Raw genomic sequence first — 17181 nt, 5'->3', positions numbered from 1 at the left:
ATTCACCACAAGAAGGAAACTAAACCCAAGGAATCCTAAAGTCCAATGTTTAAATAAAATTTGAGGGTTTTTGGATTGGGGTTCAACATACCGAAGACCAAAAAAGGAATTGTGAAGGCCCAATGTCTGACGTTTAACGAACCTAGGACCTCTAATGTCCAACAGATTTGCATCAAGGATCGAGGGTCGAGGGAACAACCTTTCAAGTTCAAAAATTGAACAGTGGAGAATATAGTTAGAGAGGAAAAGGGAGGGACCTAAATAGGTGAGGAAAAGAGTAGATATGTCCAAGGACGGAGGGAGTGAAAGGTAGGGGGAGGGATAACTAAGGGATAAGGAGAGATCTATCTATGGATAGTGGGATGGAGAGTTATGAGTAGTGAGAGTTAGGTAGTATAATTTAGTGCTAGGGAGAGGGAGGGAGCTTGTGAGACTAGATGGGGAGGGAGAAAACTAGGCTAGTACTTGAGTTAAACCATCTAGAGAGAGATAGAGGAGAGCTCAATGTATTAAGAGCTCAAACTATGTCTAGGTAGAGAAGATACTTAAAGAGGTAGAGAGGGAGCTAAATAGGTGAGAAAAAGAGTGGAGCTTAGTCCAAGGATCCTGAGAGAGTGAAAGGTACCTAGGGGAAATATTTCAAGATACAAGGAGAGACATCTAGGGATAGTGAAATGGAGAGGTAGGTACTTTTATAGTAAGACCTATAGAGCTTGATAGGTAGATATCTAGGGATTAAGGGATAGAGAGAGCCATATTGAAATCGAGACATAGATAGGTTAAGAGAGTATAACATAGAGGTAGGGAGAGGGATGGAGCTCAAAAGGATAGATGGGGAAGAGAGACCTAGGCGAGTAAGAGCTAGACCCTCTAGAGAGAGATATGCATGTATTTAATAAGAGAGGTCCTATACATGTCTACATAGAGAGGATACTTAGAGAGGGGGAAGGAGGGATCTAAAGAGGTAAAGAGGGATAGAGAGGGTTTCATAATAGATAGACAGAGAGACCTAGCATTAGGTGGAAAGAGAGATAAAGATATAGAGGTGCTCGAAAAGAGTAGAAAAGGAACTTCATAGAAAGATAGATGGAGATAAGGTCATAGAGATGGATCGAGGGATAGAGAGAGTTAAAGAGGGGGAGAGATTAGTTAGTATGAAGGGAGGGAGGAGAGTGGGTAAGGGAGAGAATTAGGAGGAGAGAGAAGGAGAGAAAGGTAGTGCTCTAGATAGGTATCTAGCAAGCACTAAGGATTATAGTAAACTATGAGGAATGACTTAAACTAATGAAACTAGAAATGACATCCTACTACATGCAATTGAGAACATGTGTATTACATATAGTTGAACAAGCATAAATCTTAACCAAAGATTAAATGACAATTTTGTTTACCCTAAAACCTTATATTTTTGGAATAATATTAAATAGGAAATAAAATATGCATACCTTGTTTTTTTCTATAATATATTTTCACATTTTCTTCACACAACTTTTGTACCTTTTTTTTTTAGTACTTTTGTGTGCTCTTATTTCATCTTTTTCTTTTGTTTGGTATTTCTTTCTTTGTAAGAGATGACTTGACAATTTTCCTCTACCAGAAGATTTCTCCTCCAAATCTACCTTGATGAACAAAAATGTGAATTAATCTTGCAATAATGATTTAATAAAAAATAAAAAACAACTACATGTTTCTACGCATTATGAAATCTCTTAAAAAAAAATTTAAAAATTGTGAGTTAGCCCTTCAAACGAAGGTCAGTAATTAAAAAAAATCCAACCATTTTTAATTCAGGCCCCTTTATTTGAAGGCAATCATACCAATAATTTAATATTTTTTATTGGTCTCTCAAGGGTGTTCAAATGAAATACCCTTCTTTTGAAGCCCCCTTTACATGGAGGAGTCTAACTCGGTTTGAGCAAACACCCCTTCGCTTAAACACCCTAATTTTCTACTTTCCCCCTCTATTTGTAATTTTTTGTAGATTTTTGGCTTTTGAGGCTCAAGTTCAAGATCTAAATGGAATTAAATTGACAAACCAATTGTAGGATCATAGTCCTCAAAATGAGCTTTCCAACAAGTATAGTTCTAATATATTTTGGTTTTATTATGAATTTATTTTTTAGTTGAACTAAACATAGTTTTCCACCAAACATGAAGCTCTATGTTATACACGTGAAAAATAATAAGGAATGAGGTAAAAATACTTACAGAGGGTCTAGCTAATCAAGATTCCAATGAATGTTATGTCTTCCCTCATTAGACTTGCACACAAATGACAAAAGATAAAAATGTTGGGTGGCTATGTTTTAGAGATGTGCTACAGTCAAACCTCACTTTGGAGTTTCCACCTCCATGGACAACCAAGATAGATACATTGGAGAAAAAATAATGAAAATATAATAAATAAAGCAAGACATAAGGGACTCCCCTTCAACACCAAAAACTTGGAGCTTGTTGGTGTGAGGGAAAGCATGAGTCTCTCAAGTTGATGAAGCTTTACTACAAAAAAGAACTACAACGATATAACTAGAAAATGGAAGAAGTTATGAGAAGTAAAGAGTGTGAGAGTTAAAGAGAGTCCTTAGAATACCAAACGGAGGAAAAATGAAGCAAAATAGAAAGATAAACAAGATTAGGAAATGTCTCGATGTCAGTGGGTCTAAATGGAGGAGTTACATCTCCAGAATTAGAAGGTGTAATGTCTCAATGGCCACCTTTAGTCTATACATATTCATGGGAGGAATGCACAACACGTGAACATCTATGTGGTATGCAAGCGTCCATGAATAAATTAGTCCAAATGGTTGAGAGATTAGGCAAGAAAAATGGTGAAGAGGGATGAGCAAGCAAGTGAAGTGGAAGTCTAAAGATTGCCTTTGATTCAGCTAAAATGAAGCCACTATGTTAAGTGGAATTGCATGAGGTGAAATTTATGATGTTACAAAACTATAAAACTTAGTTTTGCACTTTAATTCACAAGAATATAAATTATCACCAAAACACACAAGCACTCTTTACTGGGCATCCATAGGGGTTTGGGTTTTTGAAATGTTAGCTACCATGGTGTTCGTGGTAAATATTTAACACCTACAAGAGATTATACTAAAACTAAGTATAATGGGTTTGGGCTACAGTTACGACCAATGTGACATCTCCCATATAATCATAATCAAGGTATGCTCAGACCTGTGTAGTCGGGTGAATTCAATACCTAGTACATACAACCACTCAACATGCATCAAAGGTCCTCTCTCTCTCTCTACACACACACGAAGCACATAAAAGTTCCCCAAATGGGATCTAATATCACATATATTAATTTATTGCATTTAACTGATTTAAAACACATTGTTATTTAACTTTAACATCAACATGAATATCTCATATAGTAAATCAACATCATATTAACATTTCATCTCCACATGCCTTTTAATGCCACAATCACATTTAATTCATATTGAGGCAATATACTAAACATCATTAAATTGAAGCATAATAAATTCAAGTATAACGTCATTCCACATACATCACATGAATTATCATCATGAAAGAATACATTGAATCCTTACAAGTAACTTGGCACAATATCATGCATGCATGTCAGTGCAAATAACACCCAAGGATGACATATTGGGGAAAACCATCTAGAATATCCAGGTGGTCCATAGACACAATAAATCATCAAGACATCAAAAACATACTAAAACATAGCATAGAATAATAATTCAAAAGTAGAATAAAATCATAATATGTGCATCTCCCGATACACTATCAAACCAAGGCCAAGATCAACTACATATCTCTTGGATGCAAATGGGAAGGGTACTACAGTATAACTCTTCTAATTGTGATTAAAAACTAGAAATTGTTGGCATGTCTAAACAAATGAAATAATCATGAACATTTTGAACAAAACATGAAATTGAACTAACAAAAGAAGATAACAACTCCATTTATTAAATGTAATATGATTAAGAAATTAAAGATACAACAAGATATTCAATGGAACAAGTTTTCTTTCTAGTCTATATCATATGCCATTAATTAAACAATTAAGTGATGTGAGATAACAATGATGTGATCAATTAAGCAATATAAAACAACAATGTTATGATTAATTTACCAATACAAGTACATAAGTAGTGAATTTCAAATACGATTGCATCTAAATATGATTTTTTTATGAAAATCACTTAGATTTCAAAATCCCAAACAAAATTTATGCAAAATGTAAGACATGTTAGGTTTACCAAAATGAGATCATGGGCCTATGGATGAAAACTAAGATCTCATATCTCCATGGCATATCATTGGAATCACAAATGGGTTCAAATATAGTCCTAATGGGAAAGTTGAACACTTGTGATTTATGATTCCCTTGAGCACTTGTGATTTATGATTCCCTTGTTGCAATGCAATGGAATTTATAACATTGAAATAAATAACTACAAACCAACTTTGTAAACCATATTTACAAATGAGATGCAAAGAGGAACTTGTAGCTATAATCTAGAGCCAAAAGTATCGGATATGAGTGTTATTCACCCTAAATCTAAGGGTGTCCAAACTAATAGAAAGGAGAAAAAATGCAATCAAGAGGTCTTATAAGCCCATCTCCCAAGCAATCTAGCCAAAAAGTGTTAGACATTTTGGGAATTATGTTGTCTCAATCTTAGCAATTTTGGAGTTTATTTATTATTATTTTATATTTTCCCATGGTTATTTGCTATTTAGACTATTGAATAATTATGCTCCATCATAAGGGCGCAAGTTTTATGATTTGGAGCTTTTACCACATGTCAATGCCTTTAAAACTAAGTTATTAGTTGTCAAAAGATGCCCATCAAGTGGTATAACATGAAAAGCTTAATTTAGGGATGTTATGATGAATTCTATGACAACTGAAAGCGCTAAAAATTGGGGTGGATCATTTTGGATGTCAAAATCAGTTATTATGACATGTGTAAGATTCTTACATTTGTTATTGATAGTATATGAAGCTTGTAAGAGTATATCCTATTTTGGGGGATTCTTATGACAACCAATAAAAAGGTATGATGTCATGTAATAGACTATGTTTGACATGTAGAGGGTCGCATGGATTTTTACCATGGTATTTTGGAACCTTGTTTTGACCCATGGTAATGTTTTATGGTGGTATTTTGAGCCCCCATGAGTCTATATATTGAAGGGTTGAGTTGGAGAAAATATTAGTTTGTTCAAGTTTTGTTTTGCAAGGGTTATGCTATCAGATTGAAGACAAGAGTGGAGTTTGAGAGTTCTATTGTAATTTCATACTACCAATAATACAAGTATTGTGCATCTCTTCTTGGTAGAGTTTCTTTTTTCGAAAGAGTTTCTCCACATAATTATAATGTTATGTGTTTAATATTTTGTGGTGTTATTTTTTTATGTTATAACTAATTTATTCTATATGATAAACATTGTTAAATATGATTTATAGTTAATTTGAAGCTACATGTATTGGTGTTCACATCTTATTTTCTAACAGGACATTAGATGCCCTAGTCCTACTATTTTTGCCTATTCAAATTCGGAAGTAACTGTCATTGTCTACTCTACACTCAAGTAACACTCTTTGATGTTGGGTCTAAATTTTCACAAATGAAGATGTGGAAAAATGGCTATGTTGCATAGGGGCTTGCCTAAGTCAAACCCCATGTTGGTGTTCCCACATCCACAACAACTATGATGATGTAAAATAGAGCTTACCCCAAGTAGAACAAAGGTTAAATCATAATTGAAAGACTGAATTAACAATACTATACCTTAAGAATGATGATTGTCATGATGCAATTCTATTTAGACAAATCCTCCAAGTGTTAATGCAATAACATGATTAATCATGAAATCATTCTTGAATGTAGGTTGTTGTAGATTACTACTCCTTGTACTCAAATATGCTCCTTGATGATGTAGAATGTAGATATATTCCCTCCTAAAACTTCTTGTTCTAGCTTTTGAATGGTAGAATATTGCTTTATATAGGATTCACATGCTACTTTTAGTCTAGGCCGACATAAAATGGTCAAGTACAAATATTGAGACCAGAATTCAAATTGTGAAGGATAACACTAGCAATGGCTACAATTTTAAGGAATTTTGGTGAGACAAGATTGGAGGGCTACATGGTCCCACCAAAATAGACCTCCAAGAGGGATTCAAGAGTTTTGAGGTTTTTGATGTTAAATCAAATCCTAATTTGACTATTTGACTATTGTTAAATTATAAGATTAATAATTAGATTATAGGATAGGATACAAATAGGCTTAAAATGATATGGGAAAGAGCACTAAAGTAGGGGCCCAAATAGAGTGTGAATTTGTAAAGGGATACAATTTACTACACTATAACTTGATCACTAATATGTATCTCTAATAGATCAATGGTGATGGGAAGAAGCTTTAATTTACAAATTGTAGACTTGGGTGTATAATGTATTATAGGGCTAGCCCAACCTCCCTAGGTTGGGTGGGGATTATAGAAAACCAACTCGAACATTTTCAATGCTTACAATCTCCATGGAATATGGCAAGTGGATTTATCCTATAACTTTCCATGGAGACATAAAGATAAAAAACTACTCTGAAATTTAGATGTGGCAATGTCTTTAAAAATGGTGCAAGTGTTGTCACATAAAGTAGTAAAAAGCAATTTATTATATAAGTTGAATCAATGTAACTTTCAAGATTAGAGCAAAAGACTATATATAGGTACCAAGAAGAGTACTACTTTGTTGTGTGATAACTAAAATTATATCGCTCTTGTCAAGAATCATGTTTAGCATTAAAAAAATAAAGCATATAGATATTTATGTGTAGTTCATTCAAGAAAATTTCTCAATACTAACGTTACACTCCAATTATGCCAAATGAATAAGCAAGTGACATATATGTTTACAATGCCTTTATGCAATGTCAAATTTATAATTTCACAACAATGTTGGGTCTCAAAACTCAATGTCATTGAGGAGGATTTTGCATGACAATGACACCTCCTAGTGCCTTTGACATGTAGGACCTAACTTGGCAAATGTTTATAAGACTTGTACATTGGATAAGACCTAAGAGCATTGCATTGTACATAAGAACTATGCACACATATAAGACCTAACTTGGAACTTGTAAGACCTACAAGCATTAGTGAATTGTACAATATGTAAGAACTAGGGGTATCATGTATCACTTCCTCTAGATTTTTTTTTCAATTCGAAAAAAAAAATGTATTGCATGTAAGACCTAACTTGCCACTTGGAAGACCTATGCCCATTTTATTATATGTAAGACCTATAGGCATGATGTATTGTACAAAGAATCTAGGAGTTATTTTAAGGAGGTATGGGCTTTTAACAAAAAAAAATAGGACCTCTTGTAGCACCATTCTAAGAGAATCGGGATCTCTAATTGTAAGAAGTTTATCATGTGGTTTGTAATACATTATCTTCATCTTGGCATATATTTCATGTGGTATGCTTATCAAAGAAGTCTTACATTAATGAGGAATTTGACTTTTCTTTTTAAAATAAATTAATAGCTCGATCTCCTTATAAACATTAAAGGGGTGTATGAAAGCATAATGTTTATTAGAAGACCACACTTTTTTATTAGTCATAATAATTATGTTGAAGGCCTATTACACTCACATATGGATGCAAACCTCCATCAATAAAAACTAGAAGCATTTAATTTGATGTGTTTGAGACACTTAAATGCATGAAGTAAAAAAAAATCTTTTTATTATTATTTTATATTTTATATTATTTTTATTACAAGATTAATACATTTATTAAGAATATACATAAAAATAAAATCACATTTCTGTATTTTTTAATATATAATATTATAAAATAACAACATAATAATAGATTAGAAATGATATTATTAATTTCGGAGAATTAAATTAATAGAAATATAAAAATATAATAACAAGAATATATTAAATCATAATAATAAAATCATATATTAATAATAATTTAATATTAATTAATATCATAATATAATAATGATTTAGTATTAATTACAATATAATATAATAATTTTTAAGTGAAATAATGAACAAATATGATAATTTCCTGCGTACTTTACCTATATTCCTCTAAAGATATGTATATTAATATTAATAAGGCAATTATAATTATAATGTTTAGCTTTATTATATGAATTATAACATTGATAATATCAAGTAAGTGATTATTTATGAAGTGTTGTGTCATAAATGTTAATTCATGTATTAATCAACTTAAATAATGATGAATGATCATATGGTGAAAAGTCGTCAATTCTTACCCAATAGGTTGAGAAACATATCAACTAGCCTATCAGAATTTATCTTAAGGAAAGAATAATTTCAAAATGTATTTGAATGAATTGAACATATCATTGGATGTATCTCACAAATTTGGCATAACTACAAAAAGGTAATGAGGCATTAAAGAAGGAAAAAAGAGGTTGTGAAAGTGCATGAGTATAATTGATAAACATTGTAAAGTTTTTCCAAATATAAGAATTATGTCTTTTTTTTTTATTGAAATAATGCAAGAAATTGCATAGATAACAGCAATCAAAACATTGCTAAAAAAATGAAAAGAAAAGACAACAACAGCCAAATAACTTCAACCACATAGAACAATCACCAAATCCTCTAAGATGATGAATACAAAGTTGTTCATAAAGGATACCTCATCAACGAGGAGTACAAAATCATTACAAGAGAGTTAACCTATTATAGATAATGTTGCAACCTCTTCCAGAGGGAGAATATAACACAATGACAAGATGGTTATCATGTTGAAATATTACAATTTGCACCATAACTTGTTGAAACTGATCTACATCATCACTGCAACAAAAACACATCAATGACTAAATTTTAACATTTGCTAAAGTTGTTTGGAACAAAAAACATCATTTTTGTGAAGTTGTAAAAGCTAGAACTTGATTCTATCTAATTGATTGCTAGTCTTCATTCATTCTTTAGGACCTCCCTGCAATTGTGAGCACAACAAAATAGTCTGAAAGATTATTTCAAAATAAAACTTGAGAATTTCTCCTTCTTGGTGAACCTCATGGTTAGATAAAATAGACATACACCTACTTTTCCATATGTTAAGCAAAAGAATATGTCTCATAGAATCAACAACTATATTTTTTTTTAGATTTAGTCCCAAAACAACTTCTTTCCAACATAAGACATGACCAAAAATATCTAGAATATAATTGAAAACAACATTCCATTTTTTCATAGTCCAAGTGCAATCCCAAAAGATATGTTTCAGACTTTCATCTTGAAGGCAAAAGGGGCATTTATCTGGTTGAATCACCATACATCTCAATCGGTCACCAACTAGCAATTTAAAATGTAAAATTTTCCAAGACAAAATCTATGCATTAGCCTCTGTTTTAGACAACCAAAGCTAAGCACTCAACTTTTTCCACATTTTTTCTTTGAACTTACCCCATGTCCCCATGCGGTTGCTTAAGTCTATTTTATGCTTATTTTTAAGCAATGAAGGTGTCCCCATGTATTTTTAAATTATGGGAAAGGGAAAATTTGGAGTCTTTTCCTACTTTTGTGGAGCATTCGCTACTTAACAATTGAAAATAAGCTGGAGAGCAATGGAGGGGTTGGAAATAAGAAACAACTGCTTATTGGGGGGGGGAGGGGAAATGACACATGGCTTCTTTCCATTTTTTTCTCTCCTATGTCTTTGCCTTCAATTTTTCCTCTAGATTTTATTTGCAAGAAATATTATTAAAAAATTATTTTAAAATATTATTTAAGAGGATTTCTTAAAAACAAGCAGCAAAATTGATTGTCCATGGGGTCACCAGCTCCACAAATTGTTGCACAAAAAGTTGAGCAGCAATTGGTAGCCAAAATAAGCTAAGTAGCCGCATGGGGACCTTCCCTTACAGTTCCATTTCAGATTCAATCTTAGATTTGGCAGCAAAGTAGACAACAGGCTTAGGTAGACTTTTTTAAAGGAAACTGGAAAAACTGATGAGTAGATCACCACCATCAATCTTTTGAGGAATTGCATTCCAATGGTGTGCAAATCTTCATAGTAAGATCACTAGGAACTAGAGATTTAACAAAGATTAAAAAACCTTTGAACCTATTAGTTAGACCAAAGGTATTCTTAATAGTTGACCAAGAAGCCCACTTTAGTGAGTTGAAGTTCCACAAATCTTTAAACCAACAAACTCCTCTCTTAAAGAGATAATAAGCTTGTCTTTGGAAAGAAACAACAAGAGACTAGCCCCGATACTGGATCAATTTGTTCCACCAAATTGAGGAATCATCAAAGCTAAAACCATGTTGAAAGGAAAAATTCCTCTAGCTCAAGTATTTGCAGACTTGTTGCCATGCCCTCTAAATAGACTATAAGGGAAAGGAAGCTTTAATATGAAAGGAAGGAGCCATTAAAATTTTATCCACACACTTAACATTTTTCCACTTATTCTTTTGTTGGGGCCTGGATGATGATGAACCAAACAAAATCTTTCCAAGGCTCATCTCTCTTGATCACTCTAGTTATCCATTTGGTTGCCCGATGCACCCCTTGAGTTAGAGGATCCAAAGGCCTAATCCACCTTTAGATTTAGGTTGGGTACAATGGAGCTAGTAAGAATATTTGAACCCAGCAGCACCACTCCAATTTGACCATAGAAAATGTCAAACAAGTTTGATGAGATCATTATAACTCTTTTTTTAGGGCAGCCAACAACAAGAGTAGTAAACATGTGAAGCTAGAAAAATACAATTCACCACTTGGATCTTACCAACTAGAGATAAAAATTTGTTTTCCCAAATGCATAATTTCATTTTGAATTCCTTAAGAAACCATTTTCATACATCAGAAAGGGATATTCCCAAACCAAAGAGTATGCCCAAGTAGCATGTAACCTGACCATGTTTGATTTGCTTCCATTCCTTAGGAATCCAAGGAGGAACGGGGTCAATTTGTAGCATGAGAAATTCAGTTTTATGATGAGAAAGCTTGGACCTCGAAATGGAATAATAAAGGTTGAGAGAATCCATGGTGCTATTAATCTCCTCTTCAAAATTTTGGAGGAACAACATACTATCATCAACAAAATGAGAATTTGTCACAATTGGGTTGTTGGGGGTGGAAATACCCTTGATCTTATTCAATTGATTATAATTTTGTAACAAATAGCCCAAAGCATCAGCAACTAGAACATAAAGAAAAGGAGACAAGGGGTAACCTTGCCTAATTTAGCATTATAGATGAAAGGGCTTGAGCATCTCTTTATTTATAATTAGTTGAGCATCGACATCTTAGAACTTAGGACCAAATCCCAGTCATTGCAACATTTTAAAAATAAAGCTCCAACACATTCTATCATAGAATTTATCAAAATCCAACTTCACAAGTGTAACATTTTGGCCTGATTGTTGGGCCCATTCCATAGATTCCCAAGCAAGGATAAGATTATCAAGGATAAATCTCCCACCAAGAAAACCAGATTGCTCATGTCTAACAATATTTTTTGCAACTAGCTTGTGTTGGAATCAAGGGAACACTGAGAGGGAGGGGTGAATCAGTGTTCAACAAAATTGACTTTGTTAACCTGATCATGCAACCACATTATGCAAGTGAAGTAAAGTAAATACAGAAACTCAAAGACAAGATCATCAACACAATAACACCAAGATTTTTACATGGAAACCCGGTTAAGGAAAAAAACACGGTGGGATTGAGACCCACAATATTATAATACTCTAATCAGGAATATCATACTATTACAAGAGGGGAATGCACATGCATTCAGGCACACTGCATAGAGCTCACTGCTCAATTACAAGAGGGCTACAACCCAGAGGAAGGCTCACTGCCTTATAAGTGATTACAAATGAGAACAAGAATGTCTGAACTAAATAGTAGCATCTACAAATGCCAAAAATTAGTTTCAATTAAGCACAAAAGGTCTTCTGCCACTATTATGTCTCTTTGCTTTGTTTTGTTGCTCTGTCACATACCAAAGCATAGATCTCTCAACTGCGCAAGTGAAATTGTTCCCAATCACTCATACATGCTTCCTCTAACATGAACAACATACCAAATGATCATATCAATCAGACTAATACATCAGCATCATCAAAATAGATCAATTTCCATGTCGGCTTCCACCGCATTACACGCAACATGAAACGTGTAATCCAAGTTGGTTCAATCCGATCCAAAAACAACTATCTAAACCAAAACAAGATGTCCACACGCTTCTCATAAGTCAACCCATCAACCTTGAACATGCAAACAATCATCAATATTACTCTGCACGATCCGCACAACAAATCTTTACACATTACAATAGCAAAACACTGTTATACCGTAAATCGGTCTACCAGATCTTCTAACCAAGACCAAACTTAACACCGGAGGTCACAATCATGGAATAAGGTGAATTACATATCTACAACACATCTCTCAGATCTGCAAAGAAAAATACATAGCCAAAATAATCCGCTAAAATCCAAACTACACACTCTACCAGTTACACTGTTCTTCTTACTAGAGCTCACTAAAACTCAATCAAACTTTTGGAATGAAGGAATCACGAACTCTGGATTGGATATTTGACTCACCAAATGCCAGTTTCCATCAATGACAACAACTGATCATCAATGCAACATCTCATGCGAACAATCTCCCCCTTCGGCATTAATGGTAACACTTAGTGAAAAAAGACTAAGTGTCGGTGTCAAAACCAAAATCAAACTTCCAGAGTCAAAAAAATCAAAGAATCAAGAATCTCCCCCTAAGATCAACATTTTTACTCATCCATTCTCCCCCTTTGACATCAATGACAAAGGTAGAGTCTCAGAAATAAAAAATGTTATTTACACATGTGCACACACAATCCTTATATATTCATAAAAAATTCAAGATATCAACATAAGAGTTCTTCAATGAGTTCAAGTGATTATCCCAACCTTTCTACAGATTCTCCAATACACTTATGAACCCACTAAGCAAGTAAGCATGTGCCTCTCTTGTCTTTACATCACTTGGATCACCACTTGCCAGAGCATCTTGGGCATCTTTGAATGCACTCTGCATTATATCTAGCTTAGGAGTAATAAGACTCCTAACTTCACTAACTCTCCCAATTATTTTTTCCTGGTCATGGTTCAGGCTCTTGATTTTCTCAAGTAGAGATGTTACCTGATTCTCATTACTACTCAATGGTGTTGTCAGGGAGTCAACTAACCAAGATATTCATTCAAGCTCATTCTCATGCACCTTAGACTTCTGCTCAATATCTGTAGTGAACTTATTCAAAGATAGACATGACTTGTACAAATTTACACCTGTGAATAGTGCATCTTGCATGCTCTTCACACATTCTTCTAAAGTGGCTTTATCTTTCATAATCATTCTTTTCAGATTTTGAAGCCTTTTTGCATTAAATTCATTTCGGACTTTTTGTTCAACTGACCTTTCAAAAGACTCAAAATGTTTATCAACAAAATCAATCAAATTCTTTAATCGCCCAGATGAAGTATCTGAATTATTATTTTGAAACGAGGGCACCAACTTCTCAAGAACACCAGTTGCCAAGTTTAGCAACATATTATCCTCAGCATGGTACTTCAAAATATCTTCGCTGGCTTTGGCTTGTGCAAAAGATGCAAGTTGTAGTTTTTGAATTGGGGACAGAGAGTCTAGGTTGATAGGACCTTGAATGAATTTTGGGTTATCAGTGACTATCTTTCCCTTTACTACCTCTGCAATGTCAATTACTTCAGTCTTGATTTCAACCTTGACATCCACTTTTTCTTTTTCTGCATTCTTCTCTGTGACCAGAGGGTCAACTCAACAGTCGAAGGTTTCTAAACTTTGTCCTCTCCTTTCTCAGCTTTCCATGTATCCTCTACTTCAACTTCTTCTTGCAAACTAACTTTTGCATGCTTAGAAGTGTCATCTACTATCATCTCGACTTCCGGGTTGATGAGAGATGTCATGTTTTGTTCTTCCAGATGACGTTCTTCCTGCCCTAGCCTTATTTACCTCATACCGATTGTCTAACAAAACTTTTTTCAAAATATTTTTAGTCTCCTTGGCAACTTCATTAATCTTCCTTAACATGATTTTGTTTGCCATGTGTTTCCTTCTGAATTAGTTATTTGTTAGTTCCAGCGGTCTATCTATCTCCTCAATAGTGATGACTGAGCATAAGTTAACCAGCACATATTCCTTCAGTTTCTCATCTTCCTTGCTAGCATTTTGTCTTCTGGCATCCAAAATGGCATACAAGTTTTTGGGTATGTCAGACATTAGTTCAATCAATGCTTTACTATACACATTAAGATATTCTACAGTAGCTTCTTCTAAAGTCCTCTTACTGAAGTCATCAAAATTGTTATACCACTCAAATAGTGGTTTCAAATTGCCGTTCTTAACAACTTCATTAACAATCTGCTCTAATGTCATAGTAAATTTTTCTTGCTTCAAAGCTTCATCAAACTCAGATGTTTTAGATTTCTTACCAGATCATGTTTTACTGGTAGGCTTCTTCTTTGAGGTCTTGGTAACTTTAGAAGTTTGAGCCTTCACTTCCTTCATGGTTTCATCAATTTCAGTTTCTTCTTCATCCAAAGTCACAAATTTGACTGTCTTCCTCTTCTTCTCATGACCGGATGACTTAATTGAAGATTTACATTGGCTAGCTGATTTTGTGGGACTAAAGGAGGGAATAGTGCTTCTTGCTTGCCTTGGCTTAGGCCTAGATACTTATGGTTTTTTTCCTTCTTCATAGACTATTCCTCAAAGAGAATATTTTCTTCTCTAGCTTTCTGGACAACTTCCTTATTTATTCCCATACTATTTGCAAAAGCCTCTACCTCTTTTTGAACCTTCTTCTAAATTATCGGTTTCTTAAACTGTTGATGAAGTTTTAAACTTTTCTCCTCGTATGTTCTAAATCTTTCCTCATTAGGATCCACCAGTTTGCTCAGCATATGTTGTGCATACAGTTCCAAAATTTATTCTTCAACCTCATAGCCCATAGGCATGATCCATACGATTTGAGGCTCTACAACTTCCAACAAACATTGATCAGTATCTACCATGAAGGAGATGGTATCTTGATATTTTTCTACAACAGACTCAGGTATCCTTTCCCTATCATGTATTTCCTTCTGAAAGTTTTGGAAATAACCTCATAAATTTTTGCTTCAGACCTTAGAATCACCGGAATTGTACATATGTTCCCAGATTTGAACTCCTACAGGTCTGACAAATGCCCATTCTACTGGACCAACACCTAGAACCTCCTTCATAAAGTAGAAAATAGGCATAGAAGCAGTGTTCTGAATTTGAAAGGATTCTTCTTATTTTCTTTGATTTTCTTAATATTTTGTATAAGCTCACTCTAGAGCAATTCACAAAGATCATATTTCTTGTTTTCTCTCATCTCTTATGCAACTTATAAATAGCAGTACCAGAAACATAATTTTCTATACTAGAAAAATAAATTTTGTACTCAATGACCATTGATGCAAACCTGATATTGTGTTCCAGAATGTCATTGATTGTCATCGCCCGTTTGTCAAATTTAGATCCAGTTGCATTTGTCACAATTTCATTCTTCATAGCTTTTAGGGATGGTAGTTCTTTGGTTGCACATAATCCAATTACAACTTGAATGACTAACATAGTGATGTTGTAGGGTTTATCCAACTAGATAAATTCATCATGAACTCTACTCAAGATGTACCAAATCCATTCATGTTCATAGAACATCAGAAATCCGATGAACTATGCAAAACCCTTGCTCTCCAAATCTTGAAATTCAAGTTTCAGTATTGAGCTTTTGTTTGCCAACTGACTACCTAATTCCTCAATGAGACAATGTGTATATACCCTAATGTCCTCAATATGCAACACTTTGTAGGGTACAGATGAAAATGCGCTCTTAGGATCATCTTCCATCGAAATGCATGGATGACTCTGTTGGCATTTTTGATGATGATGTTGTGATTGTCATTGATCAACACACACTTGCTTTGAGATCACTTTCTTTATGTATAAGTTAAGCTCAACCTATAATTGTTCCAACTGGTATTGAATGTTATTATGTATTATGGTCTTTTATACTATCGATGTTTTGCAGAAAGTGTTTACCGATCTCAAGCAGTATGAAGACCTCAAGCGGTTTGAGGATCTCAAGTGGTACGAAGGAACAAAGTAGTAGATAACATATTTCCCAGTCTTCATTTTGACAAACCGGTAATCAGTAAATGCATGAACCGGTATTACTTTGTGATGAGTTACCAACCAGTATTTTTGTGATGAGTTATCATCCACCGACACTTTGGTGGTGATTCTGTGTCGTGTTACCAAATGTGTCTAGATGCACTAAACCTAGGAACTTGCAATGTAATCCTATTGGACCGACATGAAATCAGATTCCTTTATAAGGACATCATGTCTAGGGTTTTAGGTGGTTGATGAGGTGTATGTATGTGCAATCATAGAAGAGAAGATAAGGTTTGTGTGAAGAAGCAAAGTGTGGTGATATTGAAGACTGAAGTAATGTTGAAATGCATTAACAATGAGCTATCAAGGATCTAACCAAGCATACTATGCTAGTATTTAAATCACTCACTTGTTGATTACTCACATCTTCGACAAGTTTGAAACCCTTAACCGGGTAGGCCTGGCAAAGCCTTTGTAAATCCTCTAACAAGGTGGTTCACAATTGTGGATCTAAAATCCTCTCACAAGATAGTCTTTAACCGGACTTATCACCTAACAGAGATCGAGATTCCTAACAGGATCTGTTCTGATGAAGAACATTGTATGACCTTAACCGGTCTGGTTTCTATTCTACAGATAATTACTTGTGAGTTTCAGCTCACCGTGGTTTTTCTCATTTGGGTTTCCACGTCAAATATCTTGTGTTATGGTGTTATTGCTCTTGTGGGTGAATGCTTTATTTGTTGTTTGGTTTGCATTTGTTTTAACCGGTTTGTTAGTAAATTTGTTACACCAGTTGACTACTAAATTGTTTAAGAGTTTAAGTTCAGTATTTTTTGGTATACTAATTCACCCCCCCTCTTAGTATTCACCAATTGGTATCAGAGCCAACCTTTCTATAAGTCTAACCACTTGGAAGGAGATATGGGGGAATA

At 34.1% G+C, this 17181-nt stretch overlaps 1 protein-coding gene across 1 annotated transcript in view; it reads right to left on the bottom strand.

The window, feature by feature from the left end:
* Positions 1-8755: 8755 nt before the first annotated feature.
* LOC131074501 (uncharacterized) overlaps positions 8756-17181 on the bottom strand; it is a 45833-nt gene continuing 37407 nt past the window's right edge. Inside the window, exon 5 of the mRNA XM_058011132.2 lies at positions 8756-8859. Coding sequence (XP_057867115.2) covers positions 8849-8859 — 11 coding nt within the window. The 3' untranslated portion in view covers positions 8756-8848. The remainder of the gene's footprint in view (positions 8860-17181) is intronic.

This window comes from Cryptomeria japonica, chromosome 9, assembly GCF_030272615.1.
Source record: "Cryptomeria japonica chromosome 9, Sugi_1.0, whole genome shotgun sequence".
NCBI lineage: Eukaryota > Viridiplantae > Streptophyta > Pinopsida > Cupressales > Cupressaceae > Cryptomeria > Cryptomeria japonica.
This window is presented reverse-complemented; position numbering and strand designations above follow the sequence as displayed.